The following is a 26,056-nucleotide window of genomic DNA, read 5'->3' as shown; positions in this document are numbered from 1 at the left end:
TGGTTGGGGTTGTGTGGGTGGCAACCAGTCGATGTGTCTCTCTCATGTCGATGTTTCTCTCTCTCTCCCTCCGACTCTATCTGAAGATAAATGCAAAAATGTCCTCGGGTGAGGATATATATATAATGAAGAACAGGCCAAATGAATCTATGGTGATAGAAATCAGGAAGTAGCTGTCTTTGGGGACTGATGAATTATAAGAAAACTTTCTGGAATGAAAATGTTCTACAGTTTGTTTGGAGTGGATGTTACAAGAGTATAAATCATCAAAACCAACCAACCACTTAAGATTGGTATACTGTATTGTATATATACTATATGGCAATAAAAAATAAAAATAAATCCCCTATGCCCTGGCTGGTTTGGCTCAGCAGTTAGAGCATTGGCCCGCAAACCAAAGAGTCCCAGCTTCGATTCCATCCAAGGGCATGTACCTCAGTTGAAGTTTCTCCAGAGCCCCAGTTGGGGTCGTGCAGGTAGCAACAATCGATGCGTCTCTCTCACATTGATGCTTCTCTCTCTCTCTTCCTCTCTTCCTCCCTCCTGCTCTATCTGAAGATAAATGGGAAAATATCCTCAGGTGAGGATTAAAAAATAAATTAATGAATTAAATCCCTTGTGTAGATTCATGTGTTTATGTGTTCAAAGACAGTATATGGATGTGAGTCTGTGTGTGTAGCACCACCTGTATGTCCATGATCTTGGTGTGGGATCTGGCCATAGGAAATGAAGAGGACTTGGGCACACAGAAAAGCACACAATACAAAACTTCAGCCTGGCCCCAAAAGCCACCTGCTAATCCTTTTCTCATCATCCCCCATTTGCCCAACATTTCCCCAAGGCCTACAACTCTTTTTTTTTAATCCTCATCCGAGGACATTTTTCCATTTTTTGTACAGACAGTAGGAGGGAGAGAGAGGAAGAGAGAGAGAGGGAAACATCGATGTGAAAGGGACACATCGAGTGGCTGCCACCCGCACGACCAACCAGGGCCGGGGACAAACTGCAACCGAGGTACATGCCCTTAGCGGGAACCGAACCTGGGTCTCTCCGGACCGCAGGCCGGCGCTCTAACTGCTGAGCCAAACCGGCCAGGGCGCCAAGGCCTACAACTCTTACCCAAACCTCCTCACCCTCCTTGGGTCCCCAAGGAACAACTTCTCTATAAGTTTCTAGTTCCTATCTAGGAAGGTTAAGGTCACTGAGTATGAAGGGCCCTCCCCACCAACTGCCTCCTGGCTGCCCTTCCAGCTTTCTCCCAGTCAGAGGGATAAGCATCCTCTGACCTCATCCACTCCAACCTAATCCTTCCCTCTCCCCCTCTCCCCTTAGCATCTCAAAGCTCTCCTCCTCCATTAGCATCCTTCTTTCTTTTTTCAAACATTTACAAGTCTCAGCTTTCTTGAAACAATTCATGAAACCAGAAAGAAAACCCCTAGAATAGCTTGGCCTGTGCCCTCTGAAGCTTGTCCAGGCACAGAGGCTGGTGCTGGGCACCCACCTGGAAAAGTCTGAGGCTGTTAACAAAGCAAGGAGAGGCAGCTGCATTTGAAATGGTCTGCACTCCCAGAACTTGAGGCAAAAGATGCATTAGTGTTTCCTACAGACCAGATGGGGGCCAGGCAGAAGAGAGGGCCAACTAGAAGCCATCTTAAATGAACTTTGCCCAAGAGGGGTCACTGGGAGGGACAAGGGACCAACTGCAGGTAGTGGAGGATTCCAGAAACCAGGGACTGAGGGAGAACTGAAAGCAGCAAGATAATTGTAACCCCTAGGTCAAGGGAACTACAAGGTAAGAGAGACCCACAAAAGCACTGCATGGAGGAAAGAGTCAGATAAACTCTAATCAAGCTCAGAGAATACTAATGCCAGATGACAAAGGGACCTATCCTGCCCCTATCTCTACTCCTACAAGCGTCTCCACAAACACTGATGAGTCTGAAGCCTCAATCTGCATGGTATGGGGGTGGAGGGAAGATGAGTAAGCAAGATGGAGAAATACAAGTCAACCACCATCCTCTCCAAAGGTAGGAACCTAACTAAAGCTAGAGGAGAGTCGCTTTAACTTTAATTAAGTTCAGAGTTTTGACTATTAATGTGAACTGGACATTTAGGCTATTGCAATAAGTCTGTCCTGATGACTTGATTTCATCCAAGGGCAACCAAAGATTTCAAGAAAGAGTGGGAATGAAGACGTAAAGCTGTTTTATGACTGCACTGGGCTTCTTGAATACAGCCCTGCACATTCAGTGTAATACTTACACATGCAATGCTGAACACAGCACCTGGCACAGAGTCAAAGCTTGCTACAGCAGCTGTAAAGACTGTTAGGAACAATCTTGGGATTTAAAGGAAAGTAGATAGGATCTGATTGTAAGGGCAATTTTGCTGTCAAGTTGTTTGGGGTTGCCCCAGTAAAGGACTTGGGAGGTAGTGAGTTGTGGAGATGCTGACAGGGTTAACTTGGCAGGGAGGGGGAGCAAATCGAGCCCCATTTGTAGGAGAGAGCCTGGGAATCTGTGATCCTAGCTTCTCTCTCATGGCCTCAACTTTCCCTTCTCTAGGATTGACTTCAGCCTGGCCTCTCTACTGAGTTTCAATCCCACATTTCTTCTTGGAAGTAACTCCCCATTTGTCCACTGATATTTCTATATGGACAACTCACCATCACTTCCAATTCAGCCCATCTGAAATGGAGCTCTTTATTTTTTCTCCAGCTAGCTCTCCTTCCACACAACCCCTGAATTCCATTTTTATACATATATCATTCTCTCAGGCTGACTTTCCACATCCTTTTTATTCATTTCTTAAACCCTTAAAACTATTCCCTCTTTGACCCCACACTTTCCATTTCTATGAACACCATCATCACTCAGATCTTTACCATCTCAAAAGATAACCTCCTACACAATTCCCTTGCCCCTACATTTTTCCCTTGGAATCCTTAGCATGCATGCCCAGGTCAGTCTAACCTTCACAACTGTGGTGGTAGCATAAAAGCCTTTGATAAACACTTGCTTCCCAAGGAATTAAAGACAAACTTCTCAGCTAATGTTCATAGGTCCTACACAATCTGGTTTTCCCAACCTGCTTCTTCCAGCTTTATCTAAAACCATTCAACTCCTCAAATTCAAAGCATCACTCTCAGCCTGGCCAGTGTTGAACAGTAAAGACACAGAGATGACATACCTGATCCCAAGGTGCTCAAAGTTCTAGTTGTAAGATAGAGGGGGTAAATAATTAATCAGAGAACATGATCAGTGGCAAGATAAAGGACACTGCTCATTTTCATGCCCCCATTCCAGCAGAAATGATCTGTTCACTGTCCCCTGAATATAGGCCTAGACTTTCTTACCATCAGGGTTTTTTTCTTTGGGTTCTTTTCTCCTTTAAATACTTTCCATTGTAGCCCTGACCGGTTGGGCTCAGCAGTTAGCCTTCGGACCAAAGGGTGGAGGGTTCCATTCCCAGTCAAGGGCACGTATCTGGGTTGCAGGTTCAATCCCCAACCCAGAGGGGTTGTGCGGGAGGCAACCAATCAATATGTCTCTCTCACATTGATGTTTCTCTCTCTCTCTCTCCCTTCCTCCCTCCCTTCCATTCTATCTAAAAATCAATGGGAAAATATCATCAGGTGAAGATTAACAACAACAAAAAACATTTTCCATTGTAAAAGGCCCAGCTCCTAGCATCCCCTCCTTTGAGAATTCCATTGCCCAGGCAAGGATCTCTCTCTCCTCTGGAGCTGAATGGGCTCACGTAATAGCCTCTACTCTTCCTGTATGTCTCTCAGCTTAGATGTTTCATCCTCCAGAGGTCCTTTCTCACATGGCCCCCACCCATACCCTAAATCTGGATTAGATACACCTCCTCTGTGTCCTCATAGAACCTCATAATTCTCCTAGTGTTGCCCACATCACGCTGCTTGCAATTTACCTTTTTGCACTAGATGCTGAGTGTCTTGAAGGCAGAAAATGTGTGAATCTTGTTCACAGTTGAACACCCAGCTCCAACATTGAGCTGGCACATCTTGGTAGTTCAATAAACAAGTAGAAGGGAGGGAGGAAGTAGTAAGCCAGCACTCCTTTGTCTTTAGCAGTCATGCCAACTGTTCTTTTCACCCTTGCTTTCCTTACTAACCACTGTTACCAAGCAGGCTTAGTCATAGATCCCCACCCCACACTGGGATTGTGCATTCCTCTCTCAAGGCAACAACCTCCAGCACATTTATCTGTTCCACTTGACTGAACTTTTTGATGGCAAGGATTCTCTGTATGCCCCAAAAATATTTGGGGGAGGAGGGTGAGGCTTAAATGTAATTTATAAATTTAAATGATCAACTCCTTTAAGCAGGAACCACATCGTTACTTTCTGTCTAAGTAATCTCTGAATAAAACCCTTTAACTGCAGCCAGTTTCTTTACCCCTACAGCAGAAACAATACAGCCGTGTTCCCAGCATTGCTGGACAGACCTGAGGGTAGGGACTGGGTCAACAAATAAGTTACCCAGATACCTGTTTCATCCTCTGTAACACAAGGCTGTTGTCCTGTGAAGCTTGTTGAACAATGCCTAGTGCTAAGTCAGTGCTCACAGTCAGCCATTCTCAGTGTGGGGTCTCAATGGAGGCAACTGGAGGGACGGCGGGTGGGCGGTACGTGTGTGAGCTGGGGGTGTATGGGAGTGACAGATTAGAGGTGCATCCATCCTCCCATCCCATCCCTGGGGCTCTCAACCTCCCCTCCTCTCCCTTCTTTCCTTTCCTGGGCTTTCCAGAGCTTGGAGCCCCCTTCTACTTCCAGGGGGAGAAGGAGTGGGTTTGGCTTCGGTTGGGGGCTCGGCCAGCACCCAGTTCGCCGGGCCTGAGGCGCAATCTTGGCCGGTCTCCCAGTCAGAGCCTATGTCTGGAGCCCCACCTGGAAAATGACTCCTCTAAGCCTCTTCCAGCCTAAACCCCGTTTTCTTCCACTTCTTGGGAGTGAGAGTTTCTGCCCCCGACTCCGACAGCGGCTCGCCGACCCGCTGCACAGAATTCGACGCGCTCTAGGACCCAGCCTCGGACTGCACTCCTACTGGGCCAAGAGCATCTCTCCGCCTTCCTCCGCAACAGCCGGAGGTGGCCGTGATACCGCGAGATCTGGGATGTGGGACGGGACCGGAAGCGGCACCTCTCGCGAGGCCAAGCGGAGCTAAGTTAGGCTCTGAACAGTGTGGAGGTCGTTGGAGTCACTTATCCGCCGCCAGCTCCTTCGCTTGCTGGTCCGCACCCCGCCCGCCTCAGCCATGCTCTCCGCCCTCGCTCGTCCTGCAGGCGCCGCTCTCCGCCGCAGCTTCAGCACCTCGGCCCAGGTAGGCCCGACGAGGGGCTGGCTGCAGGCGGAAGCCCCCGGCGTGGGTCACGTGCGTTCCTGGCTAGTGAGCAGCTCGGATTCGGGGGCCAGCCTGCACCGTAGTGCCACCGGGTACTGGCTGGCGGCTGTGGCACCCTAGGCCGGCCCTGATACCCGGCGGGAAGTGCGGGAGAGAGAGGGGGAGATCCGGTGCACTTCTGCAAGTCCCCCAGCTCATCCCTTGGGTCCCCCACAGGGCCTGCTCTTGGACTGCACTCCTACAAGGCTGAGAAACCAGGGCTTTAGGGCCGAAAGTAATTTATGTTTTTATGCATCTTTGAGTGAATAACCTTGTTGCAGCATCCGTACAAATAATGTGTAATTATTAACTCCATAGTACAGACAGGCGTGGTACCGAGGGTAGAGAACTGGCTCTAAGTTACACAGTCATTTGGCCAGAGGATTAAAATTCAGATCTCCTGACCACTATCAATGGCTTTTGGATAATCAAGTCTTCAAGAACCTGAAGACTGCTTCCTCTTAAGGACAAAGGTTCTTATGCTGTATTGGACTGGGCCTGCCCCCAGGTGTTGTAACATCAGTACTTGGCCCGTGACTACTAAAGCCTAAGCTATTTTTAGCTATTTTTTCTAGGATATTGGTTCTCAAACTCTGGTGTGTGGCAGAATCACCAGAACAGAGGCCCAGATTCATTGAAAGAGGGTAGGACCTGGGCCTCTATATTTTTACCAAGTGCCCCAGGTGATTATAAATACAACCAAAATCAGAACTCAGGAGATGCCCACATTGCCACAACCAAAAGGGAGGTGATTGTTGAAGGAGATTCCACATTATTTAGTTTCTGTCCTTCAGATCACTTTTCTGTGCATTTAATTCATTTGGAAAATAAGTATATTGAGTACTCCTGCTTACCAAGAACTGGGGTGAGTGTTGCAGGGGATACCAAGATAGGTGAGAAGTAACACCTGAGATCACCCAAAAATGAGTCAACTTAAGGCAAGTGAAGGTGATGACGATTGATGCTGAGGAGTGAGAGAGGGGAACTGACCAAAGGTAAGACAGTGGGATTTACTGACAGATGATTGCGTGAGAGGTACTGAGAGAAAGGAACATGGAGGACACCATGGTTTTGCAGTTTGCTGAGATGGGAAAAGACTGCTGGGAAGAGAGCAGTTTGGGGCAGGCAGAAGATATCAGGAGCTCAGTTTTAGATATGTTGAGTTTAAAATATTTTTACACGTACAAGTAGAGATGTTGAGAAGGCAGTATGTCAGAAAGATGAGCTTGAGCCAAATTTTACATTGGTCTAGAGACTTTGGATCCTGTATCCTTTACAGTAAAAATGTGTTGAGCACAGCAACCTCAATATATTTATTTCTGCAGATATGTGCTAGTACATATGTTACAACACAAACAAAAATATAGAAATTTTAAAAGAAACTGTAACAGACTTTAAAAAGCAAACGAGTAACTGAAGAAAGTGTTGCTCTTAGGTCCATTTTCAAAACAGTTGCTAAGCAGGTGTACTGTTGACAACCACTCCTCAACCTGGAAAAGGTCAGCGAGTTTGGAGACAGCTCTTTCCCAAAGAGATTATGAGCTAACCTCTGCTGTACCAGAGAGTCTCACTTCACTGTAAAGCTTCCACCACTTAAGTTGTGTTTTTATAAATATTGACAAAGTTGATGAAATTTTGTAATATACAAACAATAACCACCTTAGCACATTGAAAGCAACAGAAAGAATGAATGAGGAGGTCACCCCCTCTTCCCTCCTATGTTGTGTTCATCTTGTGTATTGTATAGGACTGATGGACTTAAGGACCCCAGTGAGGGCATCTGATCAGTCTCTTTCCTGCTGAAGTTTAATTCTTTATTGTATAAAAATAAAAACACAAACTTAAGCATTTTTATCCTGCACCCCAGTGAAATTGTCTTGTGCTCCCCATGTTGGGACCACTGCCCTGATCAGCCTTGGAAGCCAGGCTAAGTAATTTGGGCATGAGGAACTTCAGAAGGTTTTTGAACAAGGAAATGATTAAAACTGAATTTTTTGAAGGATAGTTTGGAGGTAGCGCTGAGGACCTAAGTTAGATAATGGGAAGATGTTTAGAGTCCATGTCCTAACTGGGTGTCTCTAATAAGGGAAGAGGCAGAAGTTGGTTCCAAAGGTTTGAATTTGGGAGGACACAGGTACCATTTGGGATGGGAGAGGTAGAGAGGATAAATTTATCTAGACAGTTGGGTTTGTAGGACCAGTGGAATGCCTAACACAACTGGGAATGTGTAGTTGGAATTTGGGAGTCCCTAGGTTTAGGGAAAAGATGTGGGAGTGAAAATTGAAGATCTGGAAGTGGATATGATTGCCAGACCTTAGGTTCTGAGTTGGTCTGATTGGCTTTCTGTGAAGAGTTCACCTTTTTTTTTTATCCTCACCCGAGGACATTTTTCTTCAGATAGAGCAGAAGGGAGAGAGAGAGAAACATCTATGTAAGACACATCAACTGCTGCTACCCACGCGATCCCAACTGGGGCCAGGGACATACTGCAACCGAGGTACACGCCCTGAGTGGGAACTGAACCCGGGTCTCTCTGGGCTGCGGGCCGATGCTCTAACTGCTGAGCCAAACCAGCTAAGGCAAGAGTTCACCTTTAAAACATCAACTTAAAACAGTTCAAGCGCTGGCTGGTGTTGCTCAGTGGTTAGAGTGTCATCCCATGCACCAAAAGGTTGCTGGTTCAATACCTGGTATGGGAGGCAACTGATCCATATTTCACTCTCTGTACCCCCTCCCCCTTCCCCTCTCTCTAGAATCAATGAAAAACATATCCTTTGGTGAGGATTTTTTTTTCCACTCAAATTTTAGTTGTGATATATGCTTTTAGAGTTTTCGATCCTTAAGCAAATTGCACTGTGTGGGGTTATTTTGGTTTGGATTTGTTTGGTTTTAATTTTGTTTTTGATAACAGAAGCACATTATTACCAGTTTCAGTTGCTATAGAAAACAATATGCAGCAATAGTGTAAGGATCAGAGTAGACAGCTGCTTTGAGTTCTCGAATCCACTGTCTTTTTTGTTTGTCTACTAACTTCCTGGCAGCTGCCTGCCTGCCTGCCAGCCAGCTGGCCAGGAATAGGCTCCCTTCTCATTTGTGAGTTTAGATTAGAAACTCCATCACAGATTGGCTGGAATTTTGGTTAGACCTTAACTGAGACCTGAGAAGAATGCCTTTTCTGTAGTGGGAGTGAGCTCTAGGACAAGACTTAGAATAAATCTATCCATATGATGAATATTATTCAGCCATAAAAAGAAATGGGGTGCTGACAATAACATAAATTAACTTTGAAAACATGATCAGTAAAAGAAGCCAACACAAAAGGCCACAAGTTGTATGATGCTATCTTATGTGAAATATCCAGAATAGGCAAAGGCAAGTCCATAGAGACAAAAGTACATTGGTGATTGCCAGGGGTTGAAGGGAAATGGAAAGTAAGGGTTTTTTTATAGGGTAACAGTTGTACAACTCTGAATATACTAAAATCCATTGGATTGTACATTTTAAACTCATGAGTTGTATGGTATGGGAAATAACATCTCAATGAAGCTGGGTTGTTTAGTTTTGTGTGTTGTGTTTTTTTAATGAATGGGATTATATGATAACCAGTTAGGTCTACTTAGCTCTGAAGTGGTTGTTGAAAGTCAGGTTTTATGACTTTTTAGTTCCAGTTTGCTGACCAATAAAGTGATTCAAATGCTTCTAGTTCTGGCATTTCAGATGTTAATGAAGCAGTCTAGTTTCTTTGGACCTTCCACCCACCCCTCATTGAACTGTCACTTTTTAAACTGTTATCAGCTGACATGCCCAGGCCAACTGCTGCTTGTTCTGCTCAGGTTGGTGTGGAGCAATAGTGATTCTCAAATTTTGGTGGGTGTCAGAATCACTTGGGGAACTTAGTAGATCCTACTTGAAGGATCCTGGCTCTCTGTTGTTTTTGTTTGTTTATTTGTTTGTTTTGTTAGCTCAGCAGGTGATTCTGATACACACCAAAGTTTGGGAACTGATACAAGGGAAGGAGTCTGAGGCTGCATGCAGATCTGACTAACCTGGTAGAGAAGGAACTTTCTAAACATACATTCTTCCTAATCCTGCTTAGGCTGCAGCCGATACTGTGCTGGAATCTTCCCTGATCCCTCTTCTCCAGACACTTGATTGCCACCCCTCCTGCACACAGTACATGTCTCTTTTCCTTCAGCTCCCTCTCACATCTCCTTACTTGTCCCCTCCAGAGACGGCAGGGGTCTTCATTACTGCAGTCCCATGTGTGATGCCTAGCCTGTTGATAGGTGCTCAATAAATGTGTGTTTATATAGTTTTTAAAACTGCAGATTGAAAGTAAGGCTGCTGTTACCAGTCCAGCTGCCTGAATGAGTGAAACTTGTTCATCTTTCAGAGGGTGTTTGAAATATGACCCTATCACAGTCTCTAAAGACATGAGTCCTTCCCCATTTTCCTGAGGCAGCCTCTAAATTTCAGAAAGGAACTAGATCTTTGGACTGGTAGAAATACAGTTTTATCTTCCTTTGGCACCAGTGCAATAAAAGAAGCCAGGGCAGTACTTTGCAGTGGGTATCCTTTTAATGTGAATCCATTTAATGCTGATTCCATCTTTGTCTGTGCCTCTTTTTAGAACAATGCTAAAGTAGCCGTGCTCGGGGCATCCGGAGGAATTGGGCAGCCCCTTTCACTTCTCCTGAAGAACAGCCCTTTGGTGAGCCGCCTGACCCTCTATGATATTGCTCATACACCTGGAGTGGCCGCAGATCTGAGCCACATTGAGACCAGAGCAACTGTGAAAGGTACTGAGCATGCTGACCTTGGAGAATTTACATCTCTTCTCCTCAGTAGACTAGGATCCAAGTTTAGAGTAAGATCCTTAGCTGAAACTAGATGTTCAGAGACTTGGGATTTCCATGATCAGTTTAGAATTGATTTTTACTAATGGTCGCACTTTTTGGACTTGAGTCTATAAAAGTTTAAACAACAGGGTGTTTCAGAATAATAAAGGTGGTCTGATCTTCCCATTTGAAATTTTTTTCTAACTTGGAAAGTAATTTGAGGATGGGGAAGGGGAAACCTCCTGCGGGAACTTGGGTCAGTAAGAAATGCTGTTCCTGGTCATTGCAGGTCCCCTTCACGTCGTGGGCCAACTTTCCACCCAGGGTTACCTTTGCCAGTTTCTCCAAACCATGGCAAAATCTGTGTTGCTATTCAGGAGATATAGATATGTTATCCAAGTAGTTCATAATTACCTATAATTATGTGTCCTACTTATTTTACCCTCACATCTTAGCATCATTTCTTATGTCACCAAGTTCTTGGTGAAATCATGTTAAAACTATACTGTAATTTATCACTTATTTATTATTATTATTTCCATAATTGGGCTCTTTACTGTTTTTCTCTACTATAAATATAAATATATAAGCTGTGATAAGTATCTTCATTTTTATATCTTTTTTTTTTTTTTTATCCTCACCCGAGGCTATTCTTCCATTTTTTGTACAGATAGAGTGGGAGGGAGAGAGAGGAAGGGGGAAAGAGAGAGAGAAACATCGACGTGAAGGGACACATCGAGTGGCTGCCACCCGCACGACCAACCAGGGCCGGGGACAAGCTGCAACCGAGGTACGTGCCCTTAGCGGGAACCGAACCCGGGTCTCTCTGTACCGCAGGCCGACGCTCTAACCGCTGAGCCAAACCAGCCAGGGCCATCTTTATATCTTGTTTCCTAAAAGTCAAACTAGTAGGTGTGACCACTTTAAATTGTACTAAAGAACCAAATTACTATCCAGAAAGGTGTAAACAATGCAGGAGGCTGACTATCAAGTCATATGTTTATGAGCCTTCCATAGTACTGAATTTGTTGGCTCATTTTCTTTTGTGTTGTAGATTTGAGTTTCTGAAATCTTCAAATAAGCAAAAACTCAAAATCAAAGCAGATTTTGGTCATTGGAGCAAATTTTCCTGAAATCCTTGGAAATAGACCTAAGACCTATTTTCCTCCGATGCTAGGAATAAACAAAGTAGGTACTAATACTTAGAGTAATTTTTTTTTATCAGTACAGTGTTTTTTTGTTGTTGTTTTTCACGGCCTTCCGTGTGCCTTCTAGTCTGATCCTGAGATGGAGCTTTTGTTAGGATGATTGTGATGTAACATAAGCAACTCTTCTAACTGGGAGCTGAGAAGGACTTATGTGTGCTGGCGAGTAAATATAAGCAGATGATTTGGTTTGGTTTGTGCAAACCTGGAGGGTTGATCATTCTGAATCTTGGCCTGGGCAAGTGGAGGCTGGAAGAAAGTAGCCAGAACTGTCAGGGTGGTAGTCCTTAAGGAAAGGGATCACATCACAGGTGAGCCTGCGGTCAGCATTGGACACAGGTGTTGCCGTCCTCTGGGCTCTGTCCCCACAAATGTGCTAGCCCCTTGAGGTCACAAGATTGCTCTCGTGTGGTTTTTATCTAGGCTACCTCGGACCTGAGCAGCTGCCAGACTGCCTGAAAGGTTGTGATTTGGTGGTTATTCCAGCTGGAGTCCCGAGAAAACCAGGTATGTGTTTGAAAGTCTTCCGTAGCATCTCTCCTCAAATCAAATGAGGAAGTAGTTTTCCATGAAAAATGGATCTAGTTCGATCTCTGCTGCAGAAAAAATTCCAAAGCTCTACATTGCCTGTAGGATAAAGATAAAGGCCTCCACTTGTCTTCTTCATTCCCCCTGTTCTGGAATGCCTTTTCATCTGCCTCACCTGTCTCCACCTCAGGAATTCTTCCTGATTCCCCTCCCCCTCTTCCACAGACCTCTGTTTTGGCACTTGTCACACTGGATTGTTTTCCCTGCAAGGTAGATTAACTTGAAACAGGGATCCTGTCTCACTATGTTTGAATTTCCTGTAATAATTAAAACTCAGCACTTGGCACATATTTAGAAATATGTCCTATGCTTTGTGAACATCTTAAATTGGATCATTCTCAGGCATGACACGAGATGACCTGTTCAACACCAATGCCACAATTGTGGCCACCCTGACAGCTGCCTGTGCCAAGCATTGCCCTGAGGCCATGATTTGCATTATTTCAAATCCGGTGAGTACTACTGCTATCAGGTAGGCTGCTGGTACTGTATGAAAGCCCACAGTTAGCAAAAGTGTGCTAATATCTTATTGGGAGAATACTCAGACTAACATACTGAAACAGTAAATTGGGTGAACTGAAAAGAGATCCTTACATTTATTTACTAAGAATTCTTTCTGGCATGGACTGAGTGAATTTTAATCTGTTGTTTCCATCAACTAACTGTATGCCTTTGAGCAAATCACTTCTCTTATCTGAACTTTAGTTTCTCCACCTGAAAAATAAGACCATTCTTTAGGCTTCTTCCAGCCATGATGTAGTAGCCTATGTACCCCTTTTACTATATTCTACCCAGGATTTGTGATAGCTGGTTCTCCGACGTTCCTTTTCTCCTCAAATTTATACATTATCTCACATGCAGCCACACCAGATCCTGCTCACTGGTGTTTACAGAGAGCTTATTTTTCAGTTTAGAAACTCTGAATGCTGTGTCCTCTCTGAGAAGACAGTAGTGGTTTCCATACCTGCCCTAGCAGGCCCTTGGGTTGTATTTAACATCAGCTCTTTTCACTCCTTCCTCTGATTGACTCTGGATCCTGGCCTCTGGGTATGAGAAAGATCTGAGTGGCTGGAAAACATGACCATGGATAAATACCCGGGGCTTATGCCGGTGGCCTCTGAGAAGAGAATCCTGCCTCACCCTTCCTCAGGGCCAGTTGGCCAAAAGTAGAAAATAGTTGCTGCTTTTGTCAAGGCCCTAACTAGCTAGTACCTAATACATATCTTGTTTTATTTTGGTTTTATTATATGTTTCTCTGAATCAGGTAAAGTGTTATGCACGTGCTATGTATTAAGTCACTTAATCTTCACAACAGCCTGGTAGTTCTCTCCTCCATTTATAGGTCAAGAGCCCAAGTTCTAGGGAGCTGGAGTAGCTTGCCCAGGGTTACACATGGAGTTTTTAGCCCTGTGCTGTGCTGTCTTGTTAGGACTGGCCATTCAGGTGTGAGTTCTGGCTGGAGCCAAAGATGCCCTGTGGAGCCATCGTCACATTTTCATCTTGATAGTTCAGGGGTCTCGTGCATATTTGAGCTTTGGGCTCAGAGGCCACCAAGAGGAAGAGCGCCTGCTGCAGTGCAGGGTTTCTTGGTTTATGTGGAGGGAGAAAGAGGCACTCGGGTAGAATAGCAAGTCCACCCCTATGACCACTTCCTTTTGAAGCATGGCTGTGCTCTCAGAATGCGGGGCAGATTATGCCTATCTCTTGGATTTATTAGGTTAACTCCACCATCCCAATTACATCTGAAGTTTTCAAGAAGCATGGAGTATACAACCCCAATAAGATCTTTGGGGTGACAACCCTGGACGTTGTCAGAGCCAACACTTTTGTTGCAGAACTGAAGGTAAGAACCACATCAGGTATCTTTCAAGCTCCCTTTTCTGAACTTCTCCGGGCCATCCTTGGCTCATTTATGGGCAGTAGAAGATACCAGGGCACTTACAGGTCATTGTAACTTAGGAGTTTTAAATGTTTTGAATAGTTCACCCCTTGGTGGGAAATAGATCTCAGGTTTTCATGGGAAGTCTAAACAGCAGGGCCCTGTGGGTTTAAACCAGCCAGCTTCAGTCTTGACTAAGCTTATTCTCCTCTCCCTCTCCCTCTCCCATCTCCCCCTCCTCTTCTCCAACTTCTCTTCTCCTCCCCCCCTTCCCCGCCCCTTTTCTCCCCCTTTCTCTCCTCTTCTCCCTGATGCTTTTAAGGAGAAGGTTCAAGCTTTTCCTGGGTTTCTGTTTACCTCTGTCCCATAACTTCCACCAGATTCTTTTTTTTGACTGTCATAAGAAATACCTGGTTCACAGATTCTCAAGGGCATGGTACCTCAGTTTAACAAGTGAGCCATGCCCTGGCCAGTTTGGCTCAGCGGTTGGAGCGTTGGCCTACGGACCAGAGTCCCGGGTTTAGTTCCTGCTAGGGGCACATACCAAAAAACAAAACAAAAAAGTGAGCCAGCCTTTCTCAGCAAGCCCACTAATGAGCCCCAGGATGTTCTGAGCCTTCCCAGTTTTGTTTTTTCTGTTCCAATCACTGTTTGAGTTTACAGACTTCTCAACCCTGGGTTTCCTGGAATTGTTTTGAATTTCACTCTGAAATGAAGGAGAGAGACCTTGACTTGTTCTCTGTGACAAGTGCAGGCACACGAGTCTGGGCTTGTGCATGGAAATAACATTAGCTGTGGGAAAGAGGGCTGACATTCTTTGATTCTGAGAAGATAGTAGACTGATGGGGACCAACATGGGACACCTACAAGGAGGCAATTTTCAACTCATTATAAAGGAAAGACCTCATAGTGACTTCACAAGAAGACAAGTTAATCCTCACTGCATGTGTTCAAACTGATGTTAGACCATGGGGTGGGACCATGGCAGATCTGAGCAAGGCTAGAAGTCAGTCACTTTTCTGATTTCCTTGTTTTGTTCTGAGTTGTGTGGAGTTTTCCAATATCGGTGTTATGGGTTGATATGACATGGTTTGTACTCAAAAGAGTGTGTTAAAAATTAATCAGCTTCACACTTTGTTGACCAGGGTTTGGATCCAGCTCGAGTCAATGTTCCTGTCATTGGCGGCCATGCTGGGAAGACCATCATTCCCCTGATCTCTCAGGTGCGTGTGACCTGCCAGGAACCCTTAAAATCCTGAGCACCTTTAAGAGGTTCCACATTTAGGCACTCAAAGAACTACCCATCTGTTGTATTTTGAAAAGATTTGTGCTATGGTTGCAGCCCTACTTCAGCTGTCTGGGAGTTTCTTGACTGGTGTGGGACTGTGGTCAGCCTCCAGCGATTCAAGGGTCCACAGCTGTGTGGAGTGAGTGTGGTCAGAAGTTGCTCAAAGCAGCCAGCTCCAGCACACAGTGAAAACTGCTGGTAGAGACATTAATGAATTTCTGATGGGGTCAGAGCAGGCAAAGCTGATTTTTGTAAAAACTAGACTATACCAGGTAAACACCACTAAGCATGAGAATGTCAAATCAACCTCATAACCCCAAGTATAATGCACTGAGAAGGACACAAAATATTTGTGCTATTTTTGCCAAAAATGCATAACCTTACACAAAATTCTGAGAAAACACCTTACAGATCTAAACTGATGGACATTCTACAAAATGAGTGACAGTACTCTTGACAAGTGTCACGAAAGACCAGGGAAGTATAGACAAAGGTGAAAGGACCTAGTCTATTGCCAATGAGGTCCTGACTAGGAACCCGGAGCAGAAAAGGCGGTAGTGGGGAAATTAGTGAAATTTAAATAAGGTCTGTAGTTCAGTGAATAATGTACTAATACTCATCTCCTATTCGTATTTGCATTGTAGTTATGTAAGATGTTAAAATGAGGGGAAGCCTGATGAAGGAAATCTTTGTGCTGTTTTTAAAACTTTTCTTTAAGTCTAAACTTAGTCCAAAGTATGAAGTTTTTTTAAATGAGTAGGGAATTCACTATACCTCTAAACAAAGTTGACTTTTTCTTTTAAAAAAGGCTCTTGGTTTCCTGTGTAGTGGTGATGCGGGGGACCCTCTGTGACTAGGGTGAGGGGATCTGGCATTGGTGATGGGCCAGAACCTGCTCACAGGATCCCTGTGACTTTGGCTTGCAGTGCACTCCCAAGGTGGACTTTCCCCAGGACCAGCTGACAACCCTCACTGGACGGATCCAGGAGGCCGGCACAGAGGTGGTCAAGGCTAAAGCTGGAGCAGGTTGGTTCTCAGAGGCAGTTTGTGGGTGGGTTGCTGATGCCAGACACACTGTTAAGAGTTCACAGTTGCCCTGGCCGGTTTGGCTCAGCGGTTAGAGCGTCGGCCTGCGGTCCTGAGAGACCCGGGTTCGGTTCCCGCTAAGGGAACGTACCTCCGTTGCAGTTTGTCCCCGGCCCTGATCGGTCGTGCGGGTGGCAGCCACTCGATGTGTTCCTTTCACATCGATGTTTCTCTCTCTCTCTCCGTTCCTCTCTCTCCCTCCCACTCTATCTGAGCAAAGAATGGAAAAATGTCCTCGGGTGAGGATAAAAAAAAAAAAAAAAAAAGAGTTCACAGTTGAGGATTGCAAAGAGCAAACCTATTTCTAAGTTTTCTGTATGTTTATTTGATGAAAACCCTGTATCAGAGGGCAGCTCATCTTGCTTGGTAGAGTAGTTTTTGAGGTTGGCAAAGCTGTTTCATGCTATTCATGAGTTTGTGAATTAGAGGACTGCTGACCTAAATTCTTGATAACTAAAGCTAGAGATTTTACAGATGTTTTATTTAGCTGGCAGGGCAGGCTCACCTAGATTTTATGGTCTCTGTGCTAGTTTAGCTAACCTTTCTGTGTCCCCCTAGGCTCTGCCACCCTGTCCATGGCATATGCTGGAGCCCGGTTTGTCTTTTCCCTTGTGGATGCCATCAACGGAAAGGAAGGAGTTGTTGAATGTTCCTTTGTTAAATCCCAAGAAACAGACTGTACCTATTTCTCCACACCATTGCTACTGGGGGTATGTATCCTGGAGGCTGGGATTCTTGATTGTGAAAGGAGAGTCTCTAGTTGAGACTCAGGAGCTCAGCCCTGTCCAGTTGCTTCATAATTCAGAGTTTGTCTGTGCTATCACTACATCTCACTGTCTGGCATGCGCTTGGGTTTTTGAGGGTGGAAGTGCATCACAGAATTAAGAGCAGAGAGAAACCGTGGGGTTGGCATCTCCTGGCACAGGATTTCATTGCCTATTCTGGTCATCATGGCTGCCTGGGTTTGCTTCCTGATAAGACCCTCATTCCATCTCAAAGCAGCCCATGGGCAACTCTCAAAGAAGAGGCTTCCCCACACCAGCCTGCAGTCCGTTTTCCTGTAACTTCTATTTATTGATTCTTGTTCTGACCTCAGGGCCTGCCAAGCCTAATTTTTCCCACAAGGAAGTCTGGAGATGGTGCACAGTGGTTACATGTCCCAGTTCAGGCATTCTGGGTTCATTGCTCCTCACCCCACTGGTTTTCCTTCTTGGAATGTGCTACCGATTGTTCCCTTAAAACGGGTGTCTAGGACGAAGCCCATTTGGTCGCATTGGTGGCGTCAGCCAGGCTGTTTTTTGATCCAGCTGACTTTTGAGTCTTCAGTAAGCCAAAACTCCTGGGTCTCATTCACAAACCATCAAGCCAAGGTTTCCATTTCTTAGGTTGGAACTGCTGAAATCAGGCAAATGTGTGGTGGCCTTTATCTCATTCCAAGAAAGAAACAGTTTAGTGACTTGTTGGGCCACTTAGAGGCCCTTCCACAGACGACACAATGTTTAAATATCAATAAGACGTGGCCCCAGGCCTCAGGGGCTCTGTGCTGTGGAGAGACTGATACTAAACAGATTAATTCAATACCCAATTTAGCACAGGTGTGTGTAGAGTGCGGCGAGACCTGTAGAAAAGGAGCACAGAGGCTGATTGTTTGAGCCAGGAAGGGCTTTCCAAGGAGATGGACAGTGAGTGAGATGTTTTCCTAATATCAGATGTTCACCTACTTAATTACATTGGGTTCAAGTAGATAGTAAAATGTTTCTTTGGTCCTTTGCCAATTTGGTTTGAAAGAGACTAGAACCCAAAAAAAGTATCTCTGTGTCAGGGAGAATAACTTTAAGTGCTACTGATTATTGAGTAGTTGATGTGTCAAGTCTCCCACGTGTATTCACAGCCTCCCTTGAGGTAGATGGTACACTCATTTTATAGATAAGGAAACAAACTTGGCGTGGAAACCATTGTCCAGAGTACATGCATAGCGACAGAGCCCAGCCTAGGACTGACTGAACCCGAACTCTGGGTATTTGCAGCAGCTGCCCAGAGCCACGGTTGTGGGTAGTTTAGGCAGAGCTGATGAATTTACAAGTTGGTATTTCTATAAAAAACTCATTCATGGGAACTGACTTTGTAGTAAAACTTTTCTGCCTCCTCTCTGTCTTTTAGAAAAAGGGCATCGAGAAGAATCTAGGCATCGGCAAAATCTCCCCTTTCGAGGAGAAGATGATAGCCGAGGCCATTCCAGAGCTGAAGGCCTCAATCAAGAAAGGAGAAGACTTTGTAAAGAACATGAAATGAGACGGCAGTTAGTGAGAAATTAATTTCCTTAACTTATTAAGACATCATGTCACGTAAAGTGATTTCAATTTGTTTTGATGGTGAATATTGTATTAACATTACCATCCCTTCCAAATTGTGGGTCAGGCTACTGGTACCTCAATAAAAGCAGGCTTTGATTTTCTTTTGCACGGTCTCTTCCATAAATATGTGCTTTCTTTCTCATTAGAGCTGACGTTAGAGTGTCTGACATCTCATCAGAATCAGAACTAGATATTTAAATATTAGACTGAAGCAAGATGATTTCATCAGTAGCTTCAAGAACATCTAAAATATCAGTAACTGCTCCTCCCAGCCCTACACTTTGCACCATCGCATCCCTCAGTGAGGAAACTAAAACATGGGCAGCTCAGGCCCGATTCCACAGTGTCCTTTCACCCGCGGGGGTAATAGCTCAGTGCCTGAGGCCAGGCCACTGTTTTATGTCCCTCGTTCTTTCTGTGTGGTATTTTCTGGCTAAGGGAACAGTACTGTCTTCTCCACTGGGGCTGCCTTAGCTGACCTCTCTCCCTCTCTGAAGTTTGTCCTCTTCTGATGGAGATACAATATTCAAATGACTGTGACATCGCATAGCCAGTTTTGTGAGGAAAGTTGGGATGGGCGTAGAAACAACTGAAATGTCAGCTGCTGCGGCAAGGCTTTGGACAAAGTCCTGTCTATCCTGAGGGAAGGTGGCTTTATGTCTGTGTTCTCAGTGACCTGAAAGACTTTATTGTACTAGCTGGGCTTAGGACAAATGTGGGGAATTAAGGGAGACCTGGTTCCCTTTAGTGTTGTGTGCTGTCTACTCCCCAGAGCTGTGGTGGCCTCTGAAATGGAAACAGAGCTCCAAGCCTGAGAGAACTGGCAGTAGGTGGTGGCCTTCCCTTGAAGGGTGAAAGCAGGGGGGTGGAGCCACTGTGCCCAGCGAAACTAACACAAATGAATTTTATAGTCAAATATGACATTGTTTTCTTTCAAAAGTAATACATATTTATTGTTTAAAACATAGGGAAAAAATAAAGCAGAAAATAAACACTGGTAATAAATAGTATTTGTCCTCTTAGTTTTGCATATTTCATAAGTAGAGATAATGCTCCACATACCATTTTTCAGTGTGTTCTGGTTATCTGTTACTGTGTAACACACACATACACCTAACTTGGTTGCTTTTAAGCCATTTTATTATGTCTCATGATTCTGCAGGTTGACCAGGTTCCACTGGAAGGTGCTGCTCCTCCAGTTTCAAGGGCCTGGCTGGCCTGGCACATTCAAGATGATGGCTCAGGCATATAGCTGGTATTTGGGGGGTGCTGGGACACGTGGGCTTCTTCATAAAGTTTCAGATCTCACGCTTCATAGGGCCTCTACTGCAGGGTGGGCAGATTTCTTGATAGCTCAAGGTTCCCAAAAGTGCAAGGGTAATAGCTGCATGGCATTATGTTTAAGCTCAGAACTGGCATAGTATCACTTCTGCCACATCATAATGGAAGCAAGTCACAAGGCCTGAGTACCAGGAGGCCTGGATCTTTGAGAGCCAACTTTGGAGATTAGCTACCACATGTGATTCATACTATAAGTGTGAATGTATTTTTTTTTCTTTATTGATTTTAGAGAGAGGGGAAGAGAGAGATAGAAACATCAATTGGCCGCCTCCTGCATGTCCCTCACTAGGGATCGGGCCCACAACCTGGGCGTGTGCCCTGACCAGGAATTGAACCGGCAACCTCTTGGTGCATGGGTTGATGCTCAACCACTGAGCCACACCAGCCGGGCTGAATGTATTTTCTTATATCACCTTTAATAGCTGGATAAACCTGAGGGTGATATACTGTGAAATGTATTCTACTGTTAGATAATTAGGTGGTTTAGATTTTCACTACTACAAAGAGTGTGTCCCTGAACATCACTGTGCTTTTGGACTAATTCCTCCCAATGGTTCTATATGTAAAGCACTGTGCTAGCTCTGTCTTGGGTGTTTGCTACCTCATGGGATCCTTGAAGCAACCCTGACAAGCAGGAGTTGTCTTGGTTTACAGTGGTCAGTGCCCATATACTTAGTGGTGGCCACATAAAGACCTTCCAGAGTTTGCATAAAATTGAGGTTCCTGGCCCCACCCCCTGAAAAAGTCTGAAATAGTCTGAGAGGAAGGGCCAAGAAGCTAAAATATTTGAGATTTTTCCTGGCCCAGGTGGCCCAGTGAGTTGGGCGTCATCCTGTGTACCAAAAAGTTACCTGTTAGATTGCTGGTCAGGGCAAGTGCCTGGGTTGAGGGCTTAATCCCCTGTAAAGAGCGTGCTGGCGGCAGCCAATTCACGTGGATGTTTCTCCCTTTCTCAATAAAAAATGTTTGAGATTCTTCCAGATTACGCTGGGGAGGTGGGGCCGTCCACCACACTGGACACTGGCTACGCTAGAGCTCTTTTCACTCTATAAGCCTCCTGCCTTGCAGGGCTTACAAAGGGGTCAGGGATGTGAGAATCAGAAAAGGGCAGATAAAGTACTGTGAGACTCGAGAAGAGGACAAGGTTGCTTCTAGACAAGTTGGCAGAGGCAGGGCCCCAGAAGGTTGCTCCATGTAGATAACCCAAGAGGGAGGGAAGAGGGCGCTTGTTACATGCACTGACGAGCCTGGCGGGCTTGGGGGTAGGGATGAGGCCCATGCTGCAGGCCATACCTAAGTAGGGAAGATGTCTACTCAACGATGCTCTGCAGCTGAAGGGTTGAGGGCCCAAAGTGGGATGGCAGTGAGTGAGAGAGATGACAGTACATGGAAGAAAAATAGCAGCTCCCAGTCCCTTTTCCACCACCCAGAAGTCTATCAGCCAGTTAGCAGCGTGGGTTAAAGTAGCTGTGCCCTGCTTTCAAGCCCCAATTATACACCTCCCGGTCCCAGAACTGACTGCCATCCCTGCCTTCTGGTGGCCTCCAGAGAGGACTCCTATCCCCCTCAGCAAGGAACAAAAACCCAGGGATTGAGTGTACGGTGTTAATGACCATAATGAGCTGGCTGAGGCCTTTGCCCGGAGAAGGTAAGTCCCAGTCTTTAGAGAGCTGAGAGGAGGCTGGTGTGGAAACAATGAGGCACCACAATGAGGGAATCAGATGGCAAAAGAGTTGGTCCTGCAAAAAGGCTACCATTTAAGTCAGAGGTAGACATAGCCAAGGTGGGTAATTATAAGGAAAGCGGAGTTTCAAGTCCCCTCTAAGGCCGAAGGGGTGGACAGCTTAACTGAGAATGACCCTAACCTCAGGAGGGATTTATGCTGCAGTGCCCTCAAATAGCCTGGAGGGGGAGACAGGCTGGGGCTACAAAACTCTTCCTTGGGACTGTAGAGGTCAGGTGGTGGAGTGAGGATTAGCATTCCAGAGCCAAATCTGGCTCCCTGGCCGGTCTGGTCTCTGATCACCCAGGCTGGAGGGGCAGCCACTTTCAGACAGGGATAATGCATGCAGGCGGGAGTGAGTCCAAGGAGGGCTGTGGAAACGCACCCAGGTTTGGAAGCAGGGCCTAGAGACAGTATCAGTGCAGAGGCCTTCCAGGGAAATGTGGGTCTGGGAAGAAAACACCGCCCTTCCCCATTAGTCTTGCTGAGTACTCAAGGTCATGCCCCACAAAATGAGTTGGCAGAGCAGCTCGGAGGATAACTTCCCACTTCTGTTAATTGGGAACCCTGGTCTCCCTGTGTAGACACAAGGCAGGCTGCAACTTCTGGCACCCAACAGGGAAGGGAATGAGGGAGGATTAAGTAATACAAACCCAGGGTAGCCCAGAGGGCAAGGCTCAGGATCTGAGGCCTGCAGCTGCAGAGGCATCTGTAGCAGCTCCTCCATCAGGCCCTGCAAGGGCACTGGGCCTGGGGCCTCTGGTGCTTGCAGTTCTGAGTTCCTTAAGAGTGCTTTCCAGACGTCTCTAGATGAGTCTCCTCACCCACTTTAAGAGGCCACCACATCCTCCCCCGCCTACCATCCTGGGCCTGTGGGCTCACTACTGAGAGCAGGGGAGCTGACCAACCAAAAATGTGTTTTTCTTTCCTCCTCCTCTTATCCTAGATGCTGAATTAAATTGCCTCTAAGTCGAATAGGGTTGGCTTTCCTTTCAGCACCCAGAACCAGATGCTGAAAGGAGGGCCAGGTGGGTTGATCTTCGACTGGTTTGCACCAGTATAGCTGATCTGGTTGTGAAATAAATACCTGAACCATAATCAACAGCTGCTGCCCCAATCTGCTGGCCCGTCCCCTGGGACACTCTGGCCCTCCCGATGGTCCCCTCCATTTAGGCCTTTGGTTGGGGGTCAACACCCGTTACCAGCCCTTTTATGGGCGACGGTGACTTGCCCAAGCTCACGCAGCTTGAGTGACAGTGCAGGATGGAAGCCCTGGCTTCTGCACCCCAAGCCCAGTGCCCTGTACACTTCCCATGGGGCCCACTCCCAGCTTTCTGGCTTCTAAACCATCGTGCACTTAGCAGTTGTAGTGGACACAGAGGCACTAGTGTGTGGTGGGAAGACCCCCCCTAGACTAGGAGTCAGACAGTCCTGGATTCGAATCCTGACTGCCATTTATACCTGAGTGACCTTGGGTGAAGCGTCAACCACTTGGTGAGTCTCAGTTTCCTCATCTATGAGATCATAAAAAGCCCTTTACAAACTGTAAAGAGCTGTGTTCCAGAAAATTGTTGTAATGTACTTTATCCTGATGTCACATTTTGCCTAACACAGGGCCAGCTTTCCCAAGCAACCCTGGAAACCCTTACTGACTAAACCATCCATAGCTGTGGGGCTGCATCACCCTCTCCAGGCAGTGAGCACTTTTACCCTCTTTCATGTCTACTGAGCACTCACTACCTCCCAAGCCTCCTTGTTGGAGGCAGAATAATAGCCCCCAGTGATGTCTACATCCTCATCCCTGGAACCTGTTAATATGTTACCTTAAATGGCAAAGAGGACTTTGTAGTTGTGATTAAGTTAAAGACTTTACGATGGGGAGATTCTCCCTAATTACCTGGTTGGGCCTGATGTGATCACAATGGTCCTTAAAAGGGGGGGATGGGAGAGTCAGACTCAGAGGAGGGGATGCAATGAAAAGCAGATCAGAGAGAAAGATTTGGAGATTCTACACTATGAGCCTTGAAAGTGGAGGGAAAGGCCATGGGCCAAGAAGTGCAGGTGGCCTCTAGAAAGGCAGGCAAGGAAAAGGATTCTCCCTACAGCCTCTGAAGCAATGCAGCCCTGCTGACACCTTGATGTTAGAACTTCTGACCTCCAGAACTGTTACATAATAAATTTGTGTTGTTTTAAGCCACTAAATTTGTAGCCATTGTTACAAAACCACAAGAAACTAGTATACCCTTCCTACGTGTTTTGCAGGCATAACCCCTTTATGCCTCATCACAACACTAAGGTGGATACAGCTAGCATCTCCATTCCACAACCAAGAGAATGGATGGCCAGAGGGGCTGAGTAACTTATCCAAGGTCACACAGCAAATAAAGGGAGCTGGGATTTAAACCCAGGCAGTCTAGCTGTAGAACTTCCCCCTTCAGCAAAGTGCCTGCAGCCTGTGCAGAGCTATGTCTCAGACATCTCGTGTCTCCCAGTAGCTCCCTCCACCACTGGGCAGACTCTTCCTACACGTGGGTTGGTTCTGTCTCTTGAAACCAGACCCTCGAATTCCTTGGGTTCATGGCTCACCATGCTCTGATGTCTATGTGCTTCTGGAGGGGAGATATTCCCACCGTGCCCCCTGCTGAGGCAGATGCTTGGTAACACTCCATAAGGGATGGAGGAGAGTGTTAACCCTCAACAAGGGCCTGAATGGAGGAAACCAGCCACTCACAGACTGACATGCCCTGAGGAAGTCACAACCCCTGCAACTGCCCAGCTTCTCTCAAAGGCCTGACAAGAGAAGCACCACCACTCTGCTCTCCCATCTTGTGTGTCTCTCTGTCCTTCTATGAATGTGGGAGAGAGGCTGTCAGATCACACAGAGCCTTCGCCCCATTTTAGAGCCATTTCACATTCTCCGCAGCTGGCAACCCAGCCCAATGGGACAGCTGCGGTAGGAAGTCTTGACAAGTCCCTCTCCTCTCAGCCCCATCCCTCCCTTCCTGGGAGCCTCAGGCTGGCCTGGTACCTCTTAGGAGACGTCACATCCTGGCTGCTTGGCCAGCCTGACCTGAGCTCTCCATCACTCTGTGTAGTCCCTTCCTCCCTAAGCCACCAGCCCAGCTCCACTGCAAACCCCAACTTCATTGCCTAAAAATAACTTCTCTCACTCTGCTCTCTCCCTCCTGGGCTCCTGCGGGTGTTAATATTCTCCCAGCCAGGCTGAGAGCCTCGTGCTAGGCAGACTGCAGGCCAGTAATTAGGTTAGCTCCCCTCCTGCCAGGGACAGAGGAAGGTGGGCTGGTGGAGCTGGGTAGGGGTGACTGGAGGTGGAAATGCTCCTTGCATGGGCTGGGGTGATTCTGTGGTGTGTGTGTGTGTGTGTTATGTAGTGTGTGTGATATGTGCATGTATGTGTGGTGTATATGTGGTATGTGTATGTGATATGTGGTGTGTGTGTATGAAGTGCTTGTTTGCATCACAGAGCATCTTGTCCTTGCCCAGAAACTTCCATCTCCCAGAATGCCTGTGAGGAGGCCTCTGTTACAAACAGGGAAGCAAAGAAGAACTGCCCAGCCAGGCCCCTCCCGATGTGAGCCCAGTGCAGCGTTAGCTGTCTTTACGGACAGCTTCTCTGTCCCAGGCACCTACTGGACACAGGGATGTGGGGACAACTAGCAAACTGAGGCTCAAGTCAAGTGACCTTGCCAACAGTGACTGGTGGGTGGGACCTGAGTCCTCACAGAACCCTGAGCAGACGCCAGCCCAAGGTGCATTCCACAGGGGAGGAGCAGGCTCATCGGCTTGGCTGTCGGGAGGAAGGGACTGTGGGAGAGGCCACAGGAGAGGGCAGGAGGGGACGCTGACCACACACTGCAGAGTCCTGGCATGGAAGCAGAGGCCACAGCCAGTGCTGGGTGCCAGGCCTCTCCAAGGGGCCCTGCTGTGACTGAGGCACATTTATTGCTATGTGTGTTTAAATGTTAGAAACAGCACGTCCTGGGCAGCATTGCTCATACAGGCCAAGTACAGACAGGAGCTGATTTAAAGAGAAAGCGGAATAGCTACAGAAGGCCTGTGGAGGAGCAAAACATGAAGGTAGAACACAAACTGTGGCACCACGCTACATACATATTTGATGTCACGCTTCCCAGTTTAACAGAACCTTCCAGAAGGAAGACTCCAGTAAGGCTGGAGTAGCCCTGAAGGACAGCATAGCAGGTGAGGCTGCTGAAAGCCAATAAGAGTTCACTTCATTCTACGCCCTGGCCAGGTAGTTCAGTTGGTTAGTGTCGTCCCGATACGCCAAGGTTGCAGGTTCGATCCCCGGTCAAGGCACACACAAGA

At 46.5% G+C, this 26,056-nt stretch overlaps 1 protein-coding gene across 1 annotated transcript; it reads left to right on the top strand.

The window, feature by feature from the left end:
- Nucleotides 1–5,186: 5,186 nt before the first annotated feature.
- Nucleotides 5,187–18,753, top strand: MDH2 (malate dehydrogenase 2). Its single transcript, XM_036280360.1, has 9 exons — nucleotides 5,187–5,347; nucleotides 10,038–10,206; nucleotides 11,874–11,957; nucleotides 12,381–12,490; nucleotides 13,756–13,881; nucleotides 15,063–15,140; nucleotides 16,132–16,231; nucleotides 16,850–17,001; nucleotides 18,452–18,753. Exons 1-9 carry the CDS (start codon nucleotides 5,282–5,284, stop codon nucleotides 18,581–18,583), a joined length of 1,017 nt encoding a protein of 338 aa, XP_036136253.1. The 5' UTR covers nucleotides 5,187–5,281; the 3' UTR covers nucleotides 18,584–18,753.
- The last annotated feature ends 7,303 nt before the right edge of the window (nucleotides 18,754–26,056 follow it).

This window comes from Molossus molossus, unplaced genomic scaffold, assembly GCF_014108415.1.
Source record: "Molossus molossus isolate mMolMol1 unplaced genomic scaffold, mMolMol1.p scaffold_m16_p_3, whole genome shotgun sequence".
Taxonomy (NCBI): Eukaryota; Metazoa; Chordata; class Mammalia; order Chiroptera; family Molossidae; genus Molossus; species Molossus molossus.
Note: the sequence above shows the minus strand (reverse complement) of the source record. Positions and strands in the feature narration are given on the sequence as shown.

Coding starts and splice junctions, on each gene's coding strand:
- MDH2 (XM_036280360.1), top strand. CDS start 5,282: ATGCTCTCCGCCCTCGCTCGTCCTGCAGGCGCCGCTCTCCGCCGCAGC. Junction 10,207..11,873: donor GACCAGAGCAACTGTGAAAG/GTACTGAGCATG, acceptor GTTTTTATCTAG/GCTACCTCGGACCTGAGCAG. Junction 17,002..18,451: donor CCACACCATTGCTACTGGGG/GTATGTATCCTG, acceptor TCTGTCTTTTAG/AAAAAGGGCATCGAGAAGAA.